Raw genomic sequence first — 23,744 nt, forward strand, 5'->3', positions numbered from 1 at the left:
TGAAACCCTAAAGGAAAAGACCATGTCTTTGGTATCTGGAACCAAAAAAGAAAAGACCCTGGACTTTCCCACTCGACCAAGTCTCTGGCATTTGCCTGAGGCATCACCCATCCCAGTCAATAATCCTTTCAACTGTCCTTACATTGTGGCCCCCACCCTAACCCTCAATTCTCTGTTATCTCTGATCCAGCCCAATCTTCATTTTCTGTTTCCTCCAGATCACCCCCTCTGATAGGTTAGGGTTAGGGTTAGGGTTAGAGGACCAACCCTAACACTAACCTCCAGATCACCTAACTGGCCACTCCAGATCCCATCCAAATCTTCCCACAATCCTTTTCACTATAAAAAGGGGTCAGTCTTGTCTACCAATTGCTAAGATTCTTGAAGTCACCCCCACTTGTCAATTACAAGCACCACAGATTCTTAAAATCTCACCCACCCCAATTGATGTTTTAATAAACCTTGTCTCTGACTGAGAAAAGGTTTGAGTTGAATTCTTTCAATGCAGACTTGTACCTTTTGCCCTTGAATTTTGAGGCTCCCAGCACCCCCAGACTGCAACAGCATCACATGGAGATGTGGGGTAAGCATATCCTCAGCCCCTAGGTCAAAACTAGGGAAAGCCCTTGGTTGTCATGTATCTGCTTCTCTGTTGCAGCACAGAGGTGTCAAAATGGAGCCCACAGACAGCACTGCAGTCACACTACCTAGAACCAGATTAAAAAGGAAATAGAAAATACTTAACAGAATAAATAAGATACAATAGAAAATAGATGATGTTAATATGTGGTTTTCTAAGTCAATAGATGACCCAGAGGGATCCTTATCCATGGTTTAGTGGCTCCCTTTTCTATTTGAGTTTGACTCCACTGTTGTAAAGAACATATAGAACACAAGTTTCCTAAAGGCAGGAATTGTTTCTTGTGGTTATATCCCCAGTGCCTGGAACAGGACCATGGCAAATAACCATTAATAAATGCTTGTTGGACTGGAGGCTCACTTTATCAGTTCATTTTCTTTCACTGCTGTTCTTTGTTTCAAAGTAGGAGTATATCGCTTGAAATGACTAATATAAAATAACTCCAACCCACCCCCAAAAGAGTCAATTTTTTAAAGCAACAAACTTAGATGTTCTAGTTTGATATCAACAATTGCCTCTTTGGTCAATTTAAGAATTTGTGGGGAGTGAGGACTGGACTTATGATCTGCTTAGTGAAGGGAACTCCCAATATAGACAGTCACTCTACCAACACAAATAAGAAACTCTAAAATTTAGTCTTAGAGAGTTAGCTAGGACACTGAAAAGTTCAGGCTTGCCCAGGGTGACACAATTAGTATGCATCCAAGGTACCCAGATCTGGATGAATTACTCAAGTGTCCAATGCTTCAGGAATCAGAACTATAAAACTAGAACAATTTCGCTGGGAAATGATAAAAGGCATTTAAATAGTTCTTTAAGGTATGCAAAGCATTTGACTGTGATGGTCTCCTGACCAGAACTTCAAGTAATTTGCATATGACTCTCCTCATTGGTGGAGACTCTGACTACTCAGTGCTCCACACCTGCATGGGGAACAAGGTTGGTGAGAATAGACAGAAGAGAGATCCTGGTCTTCTGGCTTCTACCTTTGAGAGGAGACTTGGTTATAACCCAGGGGTTGGGGAACCTGCATCCTGGAGGCTACATGTGGCCCTCTAGGTCCTCAAGTGCAGCCCTTTGACTGAATCCAAACTTCCCAGAACAAATCCCCTTAATAAAAGGATTTGTTCTGTTAAACTTGGACTCAGATCAAAAGGCTGCACCCAAAGACCTGGAAGGTCACATGTGGCCTTGAGGCTGCAGGTTCCCCACCTGAGTTCTAGACCAATACAAGACCTATATATGGCCAACAATAAGGCTTTAATAATGAAATAAATGAAGATCTAAATAATTGGAGGGACATTCAATGTTCTTAGATGGATTTCATTGATAATAGAAAAAAAGACAGCACCCTTTAAATTGATTTATATATTTTATGCAATGATGATCACTATTAAATTTGTAATAAATTTACATACATACAGCACACAGTTCTGGGAAACCGGTTTGGTTTCCCTGACCAGCTAAGGAACCTTAAGTGTTATTATCCTGTGTCTTGACTGGTTTCACTACAGCCACAATTTCCCCATTAAAATTTTCTGCTTCTCCTCATTTTTTTCCAAGGTGAAAATATATCTTGAAAGTGGACATTGTTCCCTCCCCTTCTCCTTCCCAGCCCAAGAACAGCTACCCCTAGATTGAAGAGTAGGGGGAAGGGGAAAGGGAGAATTATTGTAAGGAGGAAAGGGTGCTGAAGTAGGAATTTACATAATCCGATTAAGGGGGGGATTATCCGCTGGTCGCTAAACAGCCTCAGTGTGCTTGAGCTAAAGACTTTACTATTCATTACTCTTACCACCCCCTGGAGAGTTTGCACCTGCAAGGCTCTGGCTCCCCTTGGAAGCTTCCCTGGAAGGAGGAGGCAAGGGAAGGGTGAATGGTTCCTGACTGGAAAGGGAGGAAAGGATTCAGCTTTCACCAGTGGCTGTTTCCCAGCTCTGCAGTTTTTAATTGATCTGTCTGGATTAGCCAAAAGAAGGCCCAAAATGAAAGCTGAACCAGTTAGTGATATCTGGAGGGCTCATCGGTTTCTAAAAAGGCCTGAGAACACACTATGCTATCCCTTGGCAAACTCATTCACTTCTATGACTTCAGCTACCACCTCTATGCAGATGACTTCCAAATCGATATCTCCAGCCCTGACCTACCTCCCAAGCCCCACAGATCAGTCTCCAAATACCTACAGGACATCTCCACCTGGAGGTGCCTCCAGGATCTCAAATTTACCAGGTTCCAACCAAGTCTATGATCTTCTCCTCTAGACCGTTTCATCCTTCTAACTTCACTTGTAATCAGTGACAGTACCATTCATCCCATCTCCCTCTTGTTTTAAACATCGGTGCTATCTTTGACACCCTCTTCATCCCTCACCTCTGGTATCCAATCAGCTGTCAATTGTATCCAATTGTATCCAATCTTACTGTCAATTCTAACTCCAAAACACCTCTCCAACCAGTCCCATGAATGAATGAGAAGCATTTATTTATGAAATGCTTACTATGCACCAAGCAGCAATCCAGGTTCTGGGCATAAAAACACAAAAACAAGGCAGTCCCTGCTCTTATGGAACTCACGTTCTAATAATAACATCTGCTCACTTCTTTGCAATCTGGCATCGCCGCGGTCAGTCCACCGCACTAGCACTGGGCTCCCTCCCTGCTGCTGCCACGGTAGAGTACACTGTGTGACCTTGGGTGAGTCACTTACACAAACCTCTCTGGGTTTCAGTTTTCTCATCTGCAAAATGGGGATGCTAATATTTGCTCTTCTCTCTATCCCTGTAGCCACCATCCTAGCATAGGTCCATATTACTTTACTACCCATCTGTAGAAGGAAAGAAGGAAGGAAGAAAGAAAAAAGGGAGAGAGGAGAGAAGGAAATGTAATAAAAATTAATTATTTTATTTATTATAATTTTTATTATATTATTAATTTAACCTCTTACTCATCAAACAGTGTGCTAAGTGCTTTTACAAATATTATCTCATTTAATCCTCACAATGACTCCAGGAGTTGGAACCATTATTATTTACATTTCATAGTTGAGGAGATTGAAGCAGATGTCAAGTGACTTGCCCAGGGTCACACAGCAAATAAGTGTCTGAAGCACATTTGAACCCAGGTTGTCCTGACTCTAGGCCACCTAGCTTTCTAATAGCATATTTCTAATAGTATATTCTAATTGGTCTTCCAGTCCTAAAGATGTGTATCTTCACTTTATCCACTGCCTCTATCCAACCTATACTTCTACATAGATCTGAACATGCTAAAAATCTCCAGCGATTACTGAGTTATATTCAAACTTTTTTCCCTTGAACTCAACTCTCCATAATCTGATATCAGATTATTATTTCCCCGATCTGCAATTCACTTACACTCTGCTCCAGCCTAACTGAACCTTGTTCCCTAAAGACACAAAATGCTTTCCCAATTCCATTCAATTCAACAAAATCAACAAGTATTTACTGAGTACTTACTATAAGAAAGGTATAGGACTAAGTGTATGGGGGGGTAGAGATACAAAAAAAGAAAGAAAAAAGAAGCACTCCCTACTTTCAAGATATCTTACATTATTTAGGGTAATAAAACACATACACTGATAAACGCAAAGTAATTTTGTGAGGTAGAAGGCAGTAACAACTGAAGACATGACTAGTAAGAAATGGCATTTGAGTTTTATGTGTGTATTTCTGTTTTTTAAAACATTATATATCCCTATCTCTCCTGGGCTGAAGTTGCAGGGGCCACTCACTCTCTTGTCCCACAACTCATCAGCATGAGAGCTCAGACCTGATCCATTTCTGATCAGGGCAGGAACCTGGTGACCCTGATTCTGGGGGTTCATCATAGTTATGCTGGGCACTTAGTGCACATGTTCAATTGGTATAACACCCGAAAGGCCAGAACTCCAGCTCTCAAGAGACCCACCAGCCTCAGCCTCCCTGGAAGCAATGACGCCTCACCATGCGATGCTTGAGTTGTGTTTAAAGGAAATCAGGAATTCTAAAGGGAGGAAAGCTAAAGAGAGAGTTCATTCCAGTATTGGAGAGCAGCCTATGCAAAGGCACAATTATTCAATCAAATTATTCAATCAATATACATTTATTAAGCACCTACTATATGCCAGGGACTCCAAAAGAGGCAAAAAGACAGTGCCTATTCTTGAGGAACTTATCATCTAATGGAGGAGACTTGTGTGTGTGTGTATATGGATCCTGTATATAGACTGAGAACTATGGTGTGAAAAATATCTGATGCTCCAGTGATGTTTTTCTCACCTTTTTCTGACATTTTCCTCTTTCCCTTGAGAGGACTGTTTGCTTTGGAGAATGATAGTTGATAAACGTGGGAGGCCTCACAGGACACAAAATCTTGGAGCCAAGGGAGAGGGACTGAGGGAGGTTTGCTGTCTGTAATACTATATATGTATGTGTGTATGTAATGTATGTATATATATATATATATATGTATGTGTGCATTTATCAAGCTATATACAGGATGAATAAGAAATAACAGAGGGAAGGCACTGGAATTAAGAAAGGTTGGGGAAGGTTTTCTTTAGGAGGTGGGATTTTAGTTGGGACTTGAAGGAAGGGAGGGAGGTCAGTAGTCAGAATGAAAGGAAAACATCTCTGCATGGGAGACAGCCAGAGAAAATGCTGGGAGCCAAAAGATGAAGGGTCTTGTCTGTGGAGAGAGTTGTGCACAAAGACTAGCAAGCAGTCCAGTTTGCCAGGAACAGAGCTGTGAAGGAAAGTGCAATGAAACTGGGAAGAAAGATGAAAGCCAGATTGTAGAAACCTTGAAACACCATGCTGAGGAGCTTGTTTTGTTGGCCCCAGTGAAGATTCTTGAGTCAAGATGACAACTGATATGGTCACTACTGCTTGGGGGCAATATCATCTTGGTGGTTGTGTCAAGGATGGATTGGAGAAGAGATAAACCAGAAGGAAGGCATCTAGTGGGAGGCTACTGCTATAGTCTAGGTGAGAGGTGATGGTGGACTTGTTATTGTGGTTATTGTGTCAGCAGGGAGAAAGGGATGAATAGGAGAGAGATTGTGAATGTAGAAATGTAGAATTAGCAAGACTTGACAAGTGGTTGTATATGGGAAGGAAACAAAGGGGAGGGGGGAAGAGGGAGAAGGGGAGAGAAACAGAGAGAGAGAAGGAGGAGGGAGAGAGAGAGAGTAAAGACAGTGAGAGTGAGACAGAGAGAGAGAGAGAGAAGGGAGGAAGTGAAGAAAGAGGTGATGGTGGTGGTAGATGATAAGTGGTTCCCTAAAGCAATTGGAACCTATACCATAATTAAAGCCAAGCTTCAGGAAACAGCAGCCTGTCTCTTGCTTCACATGAAGGTAGACTTAGGTTGATTCTCATACTACAGAAAGGAACAGGAACTTTAGAAGTCATCCAGGCAGCTGGTGATGCAGATAGGATGCTGGTCCTGGAGTCAGAAGAGACCGGAGTTCAAATTCCACCTCACACTCACTAGCTGTGTGATCCTGGGCAAGACACTGTCATATTCTGTCACATGTGACACTGTCACATGGCCTCATCTTCCTCAACTTTAAAATGAGAATCCTAATCACACCTATTACCTCCCAGGGCTGTTGTGAGGATAAATGAGATAATATTTGTAAAGGCACTTAGCATAATGCTTGGCGATAGTAGGAATTATATAAATTCTTATTCCCTCCCATCTGATTGAACTAAAGAAAACTGAAGCCCAAGGAAGGGAAATGACTTGCCCAAGGCCACACATGTAGTCAGAGCTTAGGGACTCTTACCAGGAGTTGTGACTCCAATTTGTAGGTTGCCCTCACTATGGATGGTCCAGCTACAACATGATTCCAGGTTCCCTAAGGCATTGTGGTCTGGAGGAGTAAGATATGGAACAGAAAAAGGGATATATTTGTCTGCAAAAGGTATCACACCACTCTTCACCATCTCTGTGGCTGGAGTAATGTGCTAGGAGCAGGATGCCCCATCAAAAATTGGGATTTTGGCTGGAATCTGGTCACTCCCACATGCTTATCTGGGTCCCCTTCCCATTTCCAAAAAGCTCAGCTGTCTCCCCATTGAATTTTGGTTGAGTAAAGCCATTAGAAATCAAAGTACTTATAGGTAGCATTCACTTTAGAGATCCCAGAGTCCGAATACCCTCTTTTTACAGTTCCAAGAAAATCCAATAAGCATTTATTAAGTACTATGCTAAATCTTGGGGATACAATTAATAAAAAGAAAGACTGTCTGCCTTTCAGCCCTCCAATCAGAGGAGCAAAGAGGCTAAGAGAAGTTGTACCAATCAAAGCTCGAGTTAGTGGCATGGTGGTGAGGTTAGAAGATATGAGCTTATCCTGGGAAGGGTATCTTGTTCCATGGTGTGGAAACCAGACAGGGCAGCAGGTGCAAAATAGACTACAGCTGAGGAAAGGGGTCCGAAGGAGCACACGCCACACAGCTAGTAAGTGGCAGTCAAGATTCAAACCCAGATTTTCTTACTCCAAACTGAGAGCTGCTTCTGCTGCCCCATCAAGCCCCATCAAGTTTGCTGAAAATTTCATGGCCTTTTCTTCTCCCCCCCCAACCCCCAGTTATTCCTAAAGCTAAACCATGGACCCCAAACACCTGCCTCCTCCCTCCAAAGGGGACTTTCTGCTTCTCAACCAGACAATACACCTCCCTCAGCCCCTCTCCCTTGGCCTCCATGCTTTTGTGTCCTGTGAAACCTCCCATGTTTATCAACTATCCATTCTCCAAAGCAAACAGACCTTGCAGGGGAGAAAGGAAAATATCAGAAAGAGGAGAGAAAAGCATGACGGGAACAGCAGGTATTTTTCACACAATAAATCTCTCCCCTCTGACCTGCAGAACACAAGGCCTGTCTGGCCTCCCTCTGGCATATGCCTACCCATCCCTCTCCCCCTCCAGAGATGAATCCAGGGCCAGGGCACCAGAAGAGCGTGGGCCCCAAGAGCAAATGTTGACTGTGCGCTTGAGAGCTGTAGACATAAGTGCCTGGAGTGGCTTTTGTTTGCTATTCTTTTCAGAAATCTTGCCTGGCACCCAATGAAAGGGTCAAGAAGGGGAGGGGAGATAAGAGAGGAACCTGCTGGGAACTGGGCAACTGAGCCACTGTACCAAAGAGGAGGCACCTTCAGGGCTGGAGCCTCATCACTCTTCCTCCCAGCCTAGGAATTAGAGTCACTCCTTTTTAGAAGGTAAAACTGAGGGGAAGGAGAGGAGATTGGTGAGTATGAAGGTAGAGGAGCCAGGCTGGATTCCTGGGTGGCTCCTGAGACTCCCCTAATCAGTAAAAAGGTAAATCCAACTAACTGGTCTTGATGATAAAGCTCCCTGACAATCTGCCTGGGACTGATAAGAACAGTTCCAGTTGTCAAAAGCTAATTCATTGCCCTCCACTCCCAATAAAGTGAAATAGGGTGCTGGAGCTCAGGCTTATCAGCCTTCATCACCTTCTCCACCCCAATTCTGGCTCCTAATAAAGCTCCTTTGCTTCCTGTTTACCCCAGAGACAGCACCTGCTGTTGTAGGGGGGAGGCCTCCCAAATTCCCTTCCAGCTCTAAATCCTATGCCCTAAATGGAATAGGAGGTGTGTCAGTGTCAGGGAACCAGGCTGTGGTTGATGAGAGAGTTGGTTGCTGGAGCATCTCGAGGTCAAGGAGCAGGACCCAGAGCTCGTGTGTATCTGATGCCCTGTCCCTCATCTTTTCCAATTTACAAGTCCCAATTCAAGGACACAGACCTTGAGACACTCCAAATCCCTGGGTTTTCTATCCCTAGAATAAAATTAGCATTTTCTGAAGGCTCCATGAGGCATCTACTTAGGGTGGAAATGAGGCCAGAAACAAATATAACCCTTCTCTTTATCAGGATGAAAAACCATGAAGGAAGCCTTATTGTCTACCATATACCAGAAACATTTTTTACTACTCGGAATTTCCTCCTGAACATCACATAGAAAGGTGTAAAGTGTAAAGAAGGAAGAAAATAGGTCATGGTATCACAGATTTGGAGCTGGATGAACATTGGCTCATCCGGCCCACTCAGGATTCAGTCATGTAGCACAGCCCCCTCACTTTTCAGATGGGAAACAGACCCAGAGAACTTAAATGATTTAGCTAAAGTCACAATAATAGTAGGACAGCTGGAATTTGAATGCAGGTCTTCTGTCTGTCCATTCACACAGGAAAGATCAAATGCACTTAAGAAAGGCAAAATTTAAGGAAAGTACAACCAAAAATTCTAATCTAAAAAATGATCTAAAGTCTATCTCCAGGTTTTAATATGCAAATGAACAGATATTCTACATAGCTCATTTCCCAACTAGCTATATTACTTTGGGACTTCCCCCAGGAACCTCATCTTTGGGAAACCTATAGAGCATTGGTTTGGAGTCAGAAAGACTTGAGTTCAAATCTGATCTCAAACCCTTACCAGTTGTGTGACCCTGAGCAAATCACTTAATCCTGTTTACCACAGTTCTCTCATCTGTAAAAATGAGCTGGAGTTGGAAATGATAAACCACTCTAGTATTTTTGCCAAGAAAACCCTAAATGGGATCACAAGGAGTCAGACAGGACTGTAAAAGACTGAACATCAATCCTGAAAGATCAAATCAGCCTTAGTACTCATACCTCATCACTACCCTCTCTCCCTCTGGAAGGTGGAGCTATGAATTCCAACACCTCCAATTACGGAGGGGACTCAGGATACCCTTCCCATTTCCCACCTAGCTTCCCTATTTTGGCCTCTGCCTCCTGGTTGAGTACCTTCCCCTTTCAGCTTTCAGCTTCCTTTCCTGTGTTGTGTCTTCCCCCATTTGATCATAAGCTTCTTGAGCTGTCTTTTTTCAAGTCTGCATTCTCAGTGCTTAACACAGAGTTTGGCACTTGAAAGGCACTTAGCAAATGTTTATTGATTATTATTCATTGACATATTCAACAGTATGTGTTATCTGAGGAAGACTATACAGATGGTATAGTCTTAGCTGGGTTCAGAGTTCAAAAAGAGAAAAGCAGAGTATTTTTTTTAGTACTTGATTCAAAATTCCCAAAAGGCAAAGGCTCATCTTTTCAAAAGAAACATTTTACTGGCATTGACCTTCTCTGTTCTTGAGCCCCCATTCCGTTCTCTAAGCAAATAACTAGTTTTCCTACTTAAGTGAAAAACCTATCTGTTGAGAGCTCACTTATCCTCCCTCTTCCCACGCCTCAAAATCAATTTTTCCAAAAAATGAAGTGTTCTAACTTCTGGCCAAGACTAACAACCCTTCCATTTGAGCCCTTCCAATTTTCTGTGATTTCGCCCTATTGACTGGTCTCATCTTTATTCTCTCCCTATATCTTTAATCTTTTTCTTCTTGTTACAAACATATCCAAAACCCTCCTGTCCTCAAAATACTATTCCATGTTCCACCTATCTTCCTCTCTTTTCCTTCAGTGAAAAAGTAGTATCTGCATGAATACAACTTCAAAACACTATTTACAGACATAAAGACAGTCCTACATAATTCAAAGAATATTAATTTCTTATGAGGAGGCAGAACCAATACAATTCAAATAATAATGTTGACTAAATTAATTTACTAATTCAGCGACATACATGCTAGTCAAATTACCAAAGGATTATTTTATAGAACTAGAAAAAGAAATAGTGAAATTCATCTGGGGAAACAAAGGGGTAAGAATCTTAGGGGAAATAAAAGGAGGAAAAATAGGAGGGAAGGGGCTCTAGGACTACCAGATCCTACTACAAAGCAGCAGTCACCAAAATAACCTAGTACTGCTTAGAAAAATGAACAATCAGCGGAAGACACTAGGTATTCTACAACAATGACTTGTGGTCTAGTGTTTGGTAAGCCCGAAGACTTCAGCTACTGAGGTAAGGACTCACTCGTTGACAAAAACTGCTGAGAAAACGACCACAGTGTGGAAAAAAATAGGTTTGGATCAGCATCTCATACCAGGTACCATGATAAGCTCCAAAAGGATAAATGACTCTAATATAAAAGGTCACAATATAAAATAAAATAGAGAAACAAAAAATTATTTTTAATTCTGATGTGAGAGAGGAAAAGTAATTCTTCTGTTGTGGAAGATTAAGAGCCAGAGGAGTATTCCTGCCAAGATAAAAAAGCCAACCCAGTGTTTAGCACAGGCATAAGTAGAAGGAAGGTCTGTGAGCAGAACCAGTTATGTACGTGTAAACAGAGACATATATATTATAAACACACATATGTAAAAAAATTAATGTGTATATGTACACACATATAAATATAATATACATATCAAATAATATTTATTTTCATTTAGAGAAAAGACCTTTGAACTTTTTTTAGGTTGTTTTGCTTGAATGGTTCATCAATAGTACAAAGTGCCACATTTATTAAGTACCTACAATGTACAAAGTACTGAACTAGGTGCTAGAGATAGAAAAAAACAAGAATCCCTAATCTCCAGGAAATTACTTCTCACAGAGGATGTCCAACTGACTCCCCAAGTTATTAGTGTCCCATTCAAATTACTGTGTATTCATATTGGAAATGTCCTATATCTATCTGTGAACATGTGTCTGCAGCATCTCTCCCCCCGCCAACGTAAGGCAGAGACTTCCACTTTTCTATTTATATCCCTAAGACCACAGCAACTGGCACATAACCGGTGTTTAAAAAATACTTGTCAAATAAGTGATATATGTATGTATGTGTGCGTGTATATATACATATGTATGTGTATGTATATGTACATACACACATATACATATGCAAATAAGTATTAAAAATTATGTGGGATGGGAAAGGACTAAAAACTGGAGGAATGAAGAAGTCTCTTGAAGGAGACAGAACTCAACCTGAGCTTTGAAGTGAATTAAAGTAGGGATCCCAAGAGCCAGAGGTGAGGAAGGAAGGCATCCCAAACTATGGGATATCATTAAAGGGAGCAGTGTGTGGGCCAGTTTGTATGAAACACAGTATGTGAGAAAGCATAATAGGAAATCTTTCACAGATAGGCTGGAGCCTAAACAGAAGGGCCCAATCAGAGGAGTTTGTACTTTATTCTAATGACAATAACAGGTGACTGATGTTTTTGAGCAGGGGAGGAAAAAAAGTTTCATTTTGAATCTTGTGCATTTGATAATAATAGGTCATTTGGACTGAAATGTCCAGCAGGGAGCTGGTGCCAGGCAGGCAGGTGGGGATGTAGGACATGCATCCTCAGCACCAACCACAATAACTTACTAGTCAGTGATTCAGAGGCTTTTGAATTGGAAGAGCTGATTTTAGTTTAAAGGAATTTCAGGATAAAGTTACCCAGCTGCATTTGACTCCATCCTTTAAAAAAAAAGATCCTCAGCATGGCCTTCGTAGCACGTATCTCTATTGTATCCTGAGTCCTACCAGAAAATGTTAAAATAACTTTGAGAATAAAGAGGAACCATGTTATGGGGAATCCACATAATGAAGAATTCTAGGACTAACACTTTGTTCCTACCTCTATCTCTTTCTTCCTTTTTTAATATTTCATTTGTTATAATGTGGCAAAATGCACCTTCTCCTCTCCCAGCCTTCTCTTACTTCTCCCTGCTGAGGACCAAGGGTCTGAGCCACAATGCTGCTACTGGCTTCCGGCTCTCAAACTTCCTTTATCCGTATGTCCAGAGCCCTCCTACCCAGGATGTCACCGATACGCAGGTCCTCTTTCAGTCTACCCTCTTCTGTGACCTAGAATGGATAGTGGGTGACAAAGCTTCGAGTTCACCTTTATCTCCAGTGAAGTGTCATAGGTGTGGTAGAACTCTGTTATAAGTCTGGGACCTCCTCTTCTCCTAATGCAGTTTCTTCCTAGGTCCTGGGGTGCAAAGCAGCTGTTCCTAGCATGTTCTGGCCCAGGCCCCCACCCCCGTGCCCGCAGACCTCTCTGTCTCCCAATGCCAAACTGGGCTAGTCATAGGATTCACTGTGACTTTTTCAGGATTCCCCCATTAGGATTCCATCTGGTGTATTTCCTAGATCTTTTTGGAGTTTCATGGAAAGGAGCTCCGCCGTACCACTTCTTCCTCTATGCAAATTATGGGTGTAATTTTTCCCTTTCTAAAAATGAGCATAAAGGCTGTGGTTGTTGTGTTTGTCCTTCATTCTCCAAGAGGACCATGACATCAGGATGATGACATGACTTGCAGTTGACCTTGATTTGAGTGAGGGAGGGCTGTGCAAGGTCAACAGCCTCATTTTCTCCTTCTGAGCCATCTGGGTCCAGAGGTTCCTAATATACTTTTCGAAGATGCTGTTAAGAGTTAAGGCCAAAAGCAAACTTTGCTAATACATAGTGGAGTAAAGCAAGGATGACTATTATAGAAATGCTAATAATAGCCATAAAATAAAAGAAAGAAATTAAAGGTGTAAAGGTAAACAAAGAGGAAATAAAACTATCTCTATATGCTGATGACATGGTGCTTAGAAAATCCTACGGAATCAAAGAAACTAATGGAAAAAAAATTGCTTTAGGGACGTCAAAGGCTTAAGGACAAATTTACAAAAATCCTATGACACAATAGAGTCTACATAACTTATGATCTCCGAACTGAAAGGTGATGAGTGGCCTGACACACTGTCAGGCAAAAGCACTTTTATTTAAAAGAAAAAAAAACCAACACAAAACAACCCTCATATTTCTTTACAAAGTGCCTAAGGACCCCTAAAATGAAGGTAGGGTTGTTATAATCCTAATTTTACAGATAAGGAAATTGCAGCTCGGAGATTAAGTGAATTGTCAAAAAGCTAGCCCAGGTTTTTTCTCAAGGCCAACACTCTTTCTATGACACCACACTGATTCTCACATTTTTTCTTAAATACAACCAGACCATAACACAGCATAAGTTCTAAAGTTCAAGACTTAAAAACCCTTCTCAGAAGAAATAGCAAGTCAGAAATACTCTAAAAGGCAGAAAGGGTTTTTATTCTTTTGCAACCTAAATGTGATTATATAAAAAATTTGAACATTTTTTTCTTAGAATTTTGTAATCTAGCATTGCTTAAAGTAAACAGGCCAAGTTGGGGCTTAGAGGGATTTCATACACGTACTTTTGCTGTAATGGTTATCTGACCTGTTTGCATGGTAGCATTAAGATTTAGATCGGGAAGTGATTGTTGAAGTGACTGTCTCACCTGCGGTTCCAAAAAGCAGTAGCATGAGCAGTGGCCACATGGTAAAACTATTTCAGCAAATGGGATAAATCAGGTTGGGAGTAACTAACAGGACTCAGACCTGTCAGTGAGGTAGGGATATCTACCCACACATGGAAAGACTTCCCCTGGCAGAAAGGGCAGATGATAACAGTTTGATCCAGAGGCTATGAAGGTGGCTGCAGCAGGAACTGTGAAGTGCTTAGAGCTTGGTTATTCATTGCATCTGGGGGCCATCGCCAGATGTTCTGACTTTTTCCTGCCACTGGACTTGGATGACTCTGGAAGAGAGGGTGAGGCTGACAACTCTGTGCAACTCTGCCCCACTTAAATCCAACTAACACACAAGTGTCATTGTGTCCCACTCAATTTACAATTTACAAGATGTCACTGGTCCTCTTCAAAATAAAAGCTAAGTAACATCTATTGCAGCCACTCCCCCCTTCTCTTTACAACTGAGGAAACTGAGGCCCAAGAGGTCATAGAGGTAATAAGTACAAGACCCTGGGTTTGAAATGAGGTCATCTAATGCCAGGCCCATCAGAGGCCCCTTCCATTACACCCACAGTTGCCTCTCATAGACATTTTTTGTTAATAGCCAAGTCATAGGAATGAGTTCTTTTCCATACAGTTCGTCCTTTCTCAAGTGGACACATGAAAAAGGGTTGCACTAAACAGTTTGGTTAAGAATTTCCACTGGCAGCAAGAGCAACACTTAATGCTGATTCATATTGTTTGTGAAGTCCTGAAAAGTAACACTTACTCAGGAAGCTGCGGTACGATGTAAAGGACGCTGGATCAAACTCTGGTTGGCTCCTTACTACTCGGATGGCCCTGGGCAAATCACTTAAGTGCACTGTGCCTCAACTTCCTGATCTGTAAAAGGGGATAATGATATCTAAACTATCTGCTGCATAAGGCTCAAATAAGACAATGGATGTAACAGCTTGTAACACTTAAAGTACTATAATATCAAAAAATCACAGTAATGAGAGCTGCTTCTTCAGCACCCAGCCTTATGCCCTAATTAGTATTTATTTTGAATGTTAACTGTCGCCATCTCCCTGGGACTTTTTAGTTGTCAAACATGCTTGTTTTCAACAAGATTTAATTATGAAATAGCAAAACATAAAACGTCTAAAAGTTTAAAGACATTGGAAAAGTTTTATTCATCATCCAACACAACATATATTAAAATTCTGTCCAAAACCACAATATGATAAATGTTTTCAGTAGAAATAAACATCAATTTCATTAATACAGTAGAATATCCACAGACTGTGACAAAATGAAATTAGTAAATAAACACTGAACTCTGTACACAGTTAAAAACTCTACTTTATTCTAAATATATAAATATGTGTGTCCGTATTTAAACACTTCACTTTTCATCTAGTTCTATTAGTGAAATACTGGGCCACCTACGTGACAGAAGGGTATTTCACTGCATGGCTAGAACTGTTATCTTTTGGTTGTAGGGATGTCAGAAAATGAAAATATAATTAAATATTAACCAGCCTCGGAATTAGTCATATGGAGAGTATAAAGCCCCCCCCGCCCCCTTTTTAAGGTAAGACTATAAATTCTTTATTATTAGAAATTAGAAAGTTTTTACCACTCATGAAAGCAGTTACAAAACTAGCTATCAACTAAGGTAATCTGATCAATCTACATTTCATGAAGAGAGGACAATCTTAACAAAAAGTCCAAAAAATAGATATGAGCAAAGAAGAAACAAGCCACCCCCTAAAAAGCCATGCTTTCCAGTTGTGGCTGGTCCTCGGTCAAAAGCATTACCGGCTGAATTACTGTTTCTGACTTACTCAGGGAAATCCTGTTAAACTGAGATTTCAGCCACATGCTGAAAGGGTCTGCCTGGCCCTCTGTTTGTCTAGGTAAAACTGGATAGATGAGGGAGGAGGAGAAAGGGAAAGGGGAAATCTTCCTCTCTTTCTCTGCTTCTTCTCCTGTTTCTTACACACCTGCCAGTTATCTGTGAGGAAGGCAAGGGTGAGGACATGAAGTTAATATGAGGAATGTAAAAACTGGTTTGAGGACACAAGCTGGAACTAATATAATCAAATTTCCACTCCTTGCACTGACAAAACTGGCGCAGATGAGGGATTTAAAAACCAGTATTACCAACAAACACATCTAGATCATTAAAACAACATAGGTACAGAGCACCTCTGCTATCCAGACCTCCCACTATGTCTGACTGTGGCTAAGGATGGGTCTAGATCAGGAGAGTTAACTTCAGGAACATGAGGGATTCAGTGAGACAGACATCTGTGAAGTCATCACAAGGAATCACAATGAATGAGGGGAAGCTGGGACCTGAACATCCAGACGACTGGCAGAAAAGGGGCAGGTTCCTCAGATAAACAGAAAACCACTTAAAAATGGTTAAGAGGGAAGGGAATTGTGAAATATGATAAGAAACCAGAGATCTTAACTGAAAGCTAGAAAACTGCTAAATTAAAAGATGGAAGAGAAAAGGACTGAAGTAGTAGTAGATGAATCCACTCATTCAATTTTAACTGAACTGTACTTCAGAATTACAAGAAACAGAGTCAAAAGGAAAAGTGTACTTAAAAATTTAAAGGTGTTTTTGAGAATTATCAGCACTGGACTGATTATAGTTTTTAAAAATATATAAATAACAGTTCTTACGTTTCCTTCATTTAGAAAGTTAAGAGAGTAAACTAAGGAAACTGGGCTCTGTGGATAACACATTCCTCTTTTCAGTCAAGGCCACTGATCTGATCACCTTTTTATCTTGTAGCTAAAGAGTTGGGGAACAGAGAGGGTGATAGCCCGATACCACAGAAGCACCTAAAATTTTAACAACACGGGGTTAGACATCTATGAAGCTGCCCAATCTATGAGGCGAGGAACAAGCTCTTAGTTTCTCTTAGAGTCAGAATAGCTCTCATACTACACTGCTCCTGAGATACAGCTGCTCAATGCGTATTACTTTCTTAGAACACCTAAAAACTTGGACTTCCTGATCACTATCCCTGATCCTTGTCTTAAAGACATCTAATAAGATGATCAGAAATAGACTCCAAATCAGCTGGTTAGCTAGCAATCTATGGTGCTTCAAAAATACTGTTGTTTACCTAAACTTGTTATTTTTCTCCTTCCATTTAAGAAAGAACATTTGACAAAAACCCAGTAATCTTTATAACGTAAAAATACTAAATTTAACAACTTCCTTGGACAAGGAGAAACATCTTGTTCAGTAAGTTCAATGGCTTAGTACAGCTGAATGACATCATCCCATTCAGCAACAGGCCAGATCCCATTGGGCTGCACATTAGGTGGGGAGCTCTTCCAGTCCCAGGTCTTCACAGGAATCATCCAGGTCTTGCCATAGTTGGCTTCAATATAGCTGACAGTTTCACAGGGCACACGGACTTTTATTTCTACAAATTCAGCCCAACACAGTGTAAATTTAGGAAACAGGTATCTGCGACAAAACAGGGGTAAAGGAGGAAACAGTAATTTTTCAGATATTAAATTTCAAGAGTGGAAATGCAAGTTTTTCTTACCTGTATGCCAAAAAATTTTAAATGGTTAATAGCTCAATCTAAGTAATACTCAAGTATATTTAATTTATGTAGATCAACTCATGTTTTCTTTCAATCTCAACTTAGGAATTCTATAATTTAGAGCAAGTCTGATTCCAAAAGTTAACCATTTTGTTTATTTTCCTGAAGTATCATGCCTCAGATGCACCTCCACTCCCAGTGCAGGGTCTATTTGCTTTTACCTTTGCAGCTCTGATACCAGTCCAGCACTATGCCTTGCCAGCAGTCACAGGCACTTAACAAACGTGTTGAATTGAATCTAATACTTGGGTAAATGGTACGCGCAGCTTCTAACGTTACAACTTTCCTCTAAATAGCTGTAGATGACTTTTATTCCAGACAAGATCATTATTTTATTCCAGACAAGTGTTCATTAAAACGAAATGAACTGCCCCCATTTCTGGTGCGACTTCAGTAAACTATTTCACTGAAAGGGCAACTTTTAAAAGTTCTTGGAGCAGGTATATTTCTGAAAACTGCCATGGGCCATGTAAATTTATGTATTTAAAAAAACCATTTAAAAGCCATATTTTAATAATTCAGTGAAAGGCTGTAACTTGCATATGGTTTCTGAGAAATGCCTCCCTTTAATTTGATTTAAGTGATTTTCACTAATGGTACTAGAGCAGTAATAGCACAAGGTGTTGTTCAGTCATGTTTGATTCTTCATGACCCTTTGGACCCATGCTGTCCATGAAATTTTCTTGGCAAGATACTAGCATGATTTGCTATTTCCTTCTCCAGTGGATTTAGACAAAGAGAGGTTAAGTGACTTGCCCAGGGTCACACAGATAATGTGTTCAAGCTCAAATGTGAAATGTCTTCTGACTCCAGGTCCAATGATTTATCCAGAGTCACTTAGCTGCACAAGGTTAGAAGGCTTTAAAAAAAAACTATGGTGGATTTTTTTCCTTTGGGCAACAGGAAAATAAAAACAGACATCAAAATGTAATATCATAGAGATGAGACAGAGCTAAGCATTTCAGCATCTCCACCAAAGAAACACTGGCTCCTAGCCAACACCCCTCCTGACCCAAATGAACATCAAGTCAAACACGGTAATGAGAGCGTTCAAGTGTTCTCAAGAAGGCAATGAGATCCTTTCCTTGTTGGTGCATATGGCTAATGGATAAGCCCAGCTGGGCCCTGAGAATGAGAAACCACACCACACAGCTGCTGCTCTGGAATAAGATAGGCACTGAGTCACCTTTGCTGCTCCCAGGGCTGCTCTGCGCACTCACATTAATGGCATGATTCATTTTGTTTGTCAGGAGAACGTCCACCTGTTCCATCCCATCCCATCCCACTGACACTACTAAGTTGAGATGAGGAGAATCCTGAATTCCTCATTTTCTGTGATAGCCTCCAAAACCTCACAAAACAACTGACCCAGTACAATGGAATAAATGCAGCCTCTTGAGAAACAAGGAATTTATGAATAAAAAAATGTCAGTTTTTAAAGCTGATGAACAATTTCTGAAAATATATTAAAGAAAACCCAGCTCAAAATTTTATTCTTTACAGAAATTTTTGATAATCTGTTTTTCTCCTAAAAATTCAATGACATTCAGCAAATGGAAAATATGGACTCCTTAGCAGAGACAGAAAGGCAAACTAATCATTAAAATGGAATCATTACTGTTACTTGGAAGGGTGGATCCAATTTAATCCAACAAGCATTTATTAAACATCTACCATACTTGAGGCTCTATGCTAAATGCTCTAGATGCAAATAAAAAAGTCTTTGCCCTCAAGGAGCTCACAGTCAATTGGACGAATACAATGTACACAGACAGGTAAATACATGTGACAGTTTGAGGAAGGAGAGAGCATTTACAACTATGGGGATCAGGAAAGGCTTCCTGTAGGAGGTGGTATATGCTCTAAACCTTGAAAGACACTAGGGATCCCAAAAAATAGAGGTGAAGGAAAGCATGGGAAATAGCCAGTGAAAAAGCATGCAGTTAGGAGGAATATCACGCCATGTTTAGGAAACAGCAAGGCCAATGTATCTACCCCACTGCAGAGGTCACAGGGAGTAACAAGTAATGAGGCTGAAAAAATCATCTGAATGTGGTTTAAATGCCAAGAAGAGGAGTTTGTATTTGACCCTAGAAGTAATAGAGATCTACTGGAGGTTACTAAGCAGTAGAATGGCAAGGTCAGATCTGTGCTTTGTGAATATTACTATGGCAGGTACATAAGAGAATAAGAGAACGAATTAGAAAGACATGACGGAGAGAAACCAATCAGGGACAATAGTTCATACAGGAGGCAATAAAGTTCTGAATCAAGGTGGTTGGGCAAATAGATTAAAGGCAACAGATATAAGGGATAATATGGAGGTAAATGCAACAAGACTTGGTGTCTGATTGGATATGTGGGAAGAAAGTAAAGAGTTGAGGCTGTGAACCTGGATAAATGGAAAAATAGCAGTTTCCTCAAAAGAAACAGGAAATTCTGAAAGAGAGGTGACCTTACAGGGAAAGATAATGACTTCAGTTCTGGACACAACGAGTTTGAGATGCCTATAGAATATACAGTTTGAAATGTGCACCATATGGTTGGTGATGCAAGATTTGAGCTTGGGGAAAGACTAAAGGTAGATATTAAGATATGGGATTCACCTGCATATAGATACTGGGGGGGAGGGAGGGGGGGGGAAGAGAGAGGGGGTGGAGAGGGGGAGGGAGAGGGAGAGAGAGAGAGAGAGAGAGAGAGAGAGAGAGAGAGAGAGAGAGAGAGAGAGAGAGAGAGAGAGAGACAGGAAAAGGGAAAGGGGCAGGGCCTGGAGGTATACCCACAGTCAAGGCACATGATCTGGATAATGATCCAGCAAAGGGGACTGAGGAGCAAGCAGACAGCTAAGACAAGAACCAAGAGAAAGTCGCTTCACAAAAAAACCCACAGAGAGGACAATACTCAAGAGAAGTTGGTCAACAATGTCAATCATTGCAAACAAGAAAGATGAAGAATGAAAACAGATGCCCAGATTGGGCAATGAAAAGATCACTGGTAATTTTAGAGAGCAGTTTCAGCTGCGCAGTGAAGGAGGCTGCCAAACTGAAGAGTTCAGACATGAGTGAGAAGTGGAGAGAAGGCAGCTTTTTCAAGGACTTTGGCTCTGAAAGGTAAAGCAGATGCAGAACGACAACTTGAGGGATGGTAAGAGCCAAAGGAGGGGTTTTTAAGGACAAGAGAGAGCTGGATCACATCTGCATGGAGCAGTGAACAAACCAGCAGACAGGACGACTATGATTAGAGCAACTCACTGACTCACGGGTCAGGGCTGGAAGGTGACATGCTCACATCTGCACTTCAAGAAGACTAATTTGACCAATGAGTAGAAGATGGACTGAAGTGGGAAGACACGTGGTAGGGAGACCAATCAGCAAGCAACATATTACAACAGTCAACAGTCCAGGAATGAGGTGATGAGGACCAGCTATCTCTTCTTAAAATACCAATCTACCTATCCACACGGGAGAAAAAATGGTGGATGAAAACTTTCTATTGTCAAGGTTATATTATACAGTTGTACAGACAATTCATATTTTATCAGTATGTAGAACTTAGACAAACACTACTGACTGAAAAGAGTGTACTGATTGCCTCTGAGAAACTGCTGAGTGCTTTTAAATGATTGCAGGCTTCTCTCTGAGAGAAAAGATTGCCTTTTTACAACATCTACAGTACTCTGATGATGGCTAGGAGTCAAGAAATATCACAGACTCTGAACAATTAAAATATGGATCATCAAAAGTGATCAAGAGGAGCACGGTGGGAGAGAGTAGATCAGAGCATGTTACAAGGAGAAATTGCACAGGAGAAAGAGCATAAAGGACACCATTAGAGATATGCAACCAAAGCATCAACCATCACTTCAGATTTTGGCAGTCCATTTTTTCTCTTTTTATATACGCTCTTCTTAGGTGTCTATTATCACACCTTTAGAGCAGAATCAATGAAAGACTCTGAAATCCCTACATATGTCTCCAATTCGAGTACTGTGGAAATCCAATCAGGATAACACAAGATCTAGCAGCTTCTACATTAAGGGATAGAAGGGCTTGGAATATGATATTCCAGAAGTCAAATGAACTAGGATTAAAACCAAGAATCACCTACCCAGCAAAACTGAGTGTAATCCTTCAGGGGAAAAAAATGTCATTCAATGAAATAAAGGACTTTCAAGCATTCTTAATGAAAAGACCAAAGCTGAATAGAAAATTTGACTTTCAAACACAAGAATCAAGAGAAGCATGAAAAGGTGAACAGCAAATAGAAGTCATAAGGGACTTTCTAAAGGTGAACTGTTTACATTCCTACATGGAATGATGTTTGTAACTCTTGAAACTTTTCTCAGTGTTTGGGTAGTTTTTTATACATGCACACAAAGACGGAGGGCACAGGGTGAGTTGAATAGGAAGGAAGGATATCTAAAATAAAATTAAGGGGTGAGAGAGGAATATATTGGGAGGAGAAAGGGAGAAATGGAATGGGGCAAATTATCTCATAAAACAGGCATGAAAAACTTTCAATGGAGGAAAAAAGGGGGGAGGTGAGGGAAAAAATGAAGCTTACTCTCATCACACTGGGCTTAAGGAGGGAATAACATGAGCACTCAATTTGGTATGAAAATCTATCTTACGCTACAGGAAAGTAGAGGAGAAGGGGATAAGTGGAGTAGGGGGATGATAGAAGGGAGGGCAAATGGGAGGAGGGAGTAATGTGAAGTAAATACTTTAGGGGAGGGACAAGGTCTAAAGAGAGAACAGAATAAATGGGGCAGGATAAGATGGAGGAAAATAAATATAGTTAGTCTTTCACAATATGACTATTATGGAAATCTTTAGCAAAACTACACATCTATAGCCTGTATTGAATTGCTTGCCTTCTCAGTGGGGATGGGGGGGGGGAGGAAGGGAGAGAAGTTGGAACTCCAAGTTTTAGGAATGAATGTTGAGAATTGTTTTTGCATGCAACTGGAAAGTAAGAAATATAGGTAATGGAGTATAGAAATCCATCTTGCCCCACAAGAAAAGAGAGAAGATGGGGATAAGTAAGGGAGGGGTGTGATAGAAGGGAGGGCAGATTGGAGGAAGGGGCAGTCACAGTGCAGGGTGTTTTGGGGGGGGGAGGAGAGATGGGGAGAAAATTTGGAACTCAAAATGTTGTGGAAATGAGTGCTGAAAATTAAAAATAAATAAATGATACACACACACACACACACACACATATATATTATATATATATAGTATCTGCTTAAAGACCTTCAGAGCTAAGGACAGCGCTAATAATTTATGAAGTTTTTTCACTTATCAAACCTAAGGATGCCTTTCCAAAAGAACTATTTACTGTTTCTAGTTCTTCCCTCTAGAGTCCCACATGTCTTCTCTTTTTCAGGACAAACATCCCCAGTTCCTTCAACTAATATTTACACACTGTTGTCTACAGTCCCCTCACCTGGTCCCCCTCTTCTGGGGATGGTCTAGTTTTACAGTGTATTTCCTAAACTGTTGTTGCCCAGGACCAAACCACAATACTTCAGATGAGGTCTGACCAGAACAGTGTAACAGAACTATCATCTTCCTCTTCTGGACACTATGCCTCTATTAATGTAGTCTAAGATCACATTAGTTTTTTGCACATTGTTGACTCTCATTGAGACACATTCCTCTCGACCCTGAGTTTATCCCAGGCTAAATGGTTTCAGTTAACACTTGGCTAGCAAGTGCCCCTAAGAAGCATGAAAATATATGCAAAATAAACAGGTCACTTCTTAAAAGGTAAGTGACTAGACAGTAATGATTTGGCAGAACCTACAGTTAAACAGTCTTAGCTTTTATTACTGTTTAATGTAATAGGGTTCCATTAGCTTAACAATGTGATTCTGAAACTGGCTCCTGAGAATAGAAGAGAGGGTGGTTAGTGGAGAAATGCCTGCTGTAAGGCATAGGCCCAAAGTAGGATTCTTTATGAAAATGAAAATCCAAATATTTCTTCATTCTCTATATTCACTTCACCAACCTCAGCTGCTCAAATAGCTTCAATTACATGAGAATGTACTCAAAATCTCTCTCTTTCGGAAATGCGCTAGAAGATATATGAGCAACGGCCTCTCTCTCCAGAATCTCAGACTCATATTTTTTAAAAAACCTAATTTTCTTTCTCTTTTTTCTATTATCTTTATTTCTAACTATGTCCCTTCTCCTCCCTATCACTCATAATAAAAAAAAGATCAAAAAAGCTAACCAAAACGGAGGTTGACTGTGTATAAACACACACACACTGACTCACACTAC

At 40.8% G+C, this 23,744-nt stretch overlaps 1 protein-coding gene across 22 annotated transcripts in view; it reads right to left on the minus strand.

The window, feature by feature from the left end:
• Window positions 1-23,744, minus strand: part of FKTN (fukutin) — a 108,094-nt gene that overhangs the window by 23,008 nt on the left and 61,342 nt on the right. For 2 of the 22 annotated variants that reach the window (XM_072655369.1, XM_072655455.1), the window contains one exon: window positions 14,991-17,318. The exons of 18 other annotated variants lie outside the window; for them this stretch is intronic. In XM_072655369.1, coding sequence (XP_072511470.1) covers window positions 17,105-17,318 — 214 coding nt within the window. In that variant the 3' untranslated portion in view covers window positions 14,991-17,104. Of the gene's footprint in view, window positions 1-516; window positions 708-14,609; window positions 14,707-14,990; window positions 17,319-23,744 lie in introns of those variants that run through there. 2 more of the 22 variants (XM_072655513.1, XM_072655519.1) reach the window with 2 other exon arrangements.

This window comes from Notamacropus eugenii, chromosome 1 (assembly GCF_028372415.1).
Source record: "Notamacropus eugenii isolate mMacEug1 chromosome 1, mMacEug1.pri_v2, whole genome shotgun sequence".
Lineage (NCBI taxonomy): Eukaryota > Metazoa > Chordata > Mammalia > Diprotodontia > Macropodidae > Notamacropus > Notamacropus eugenii.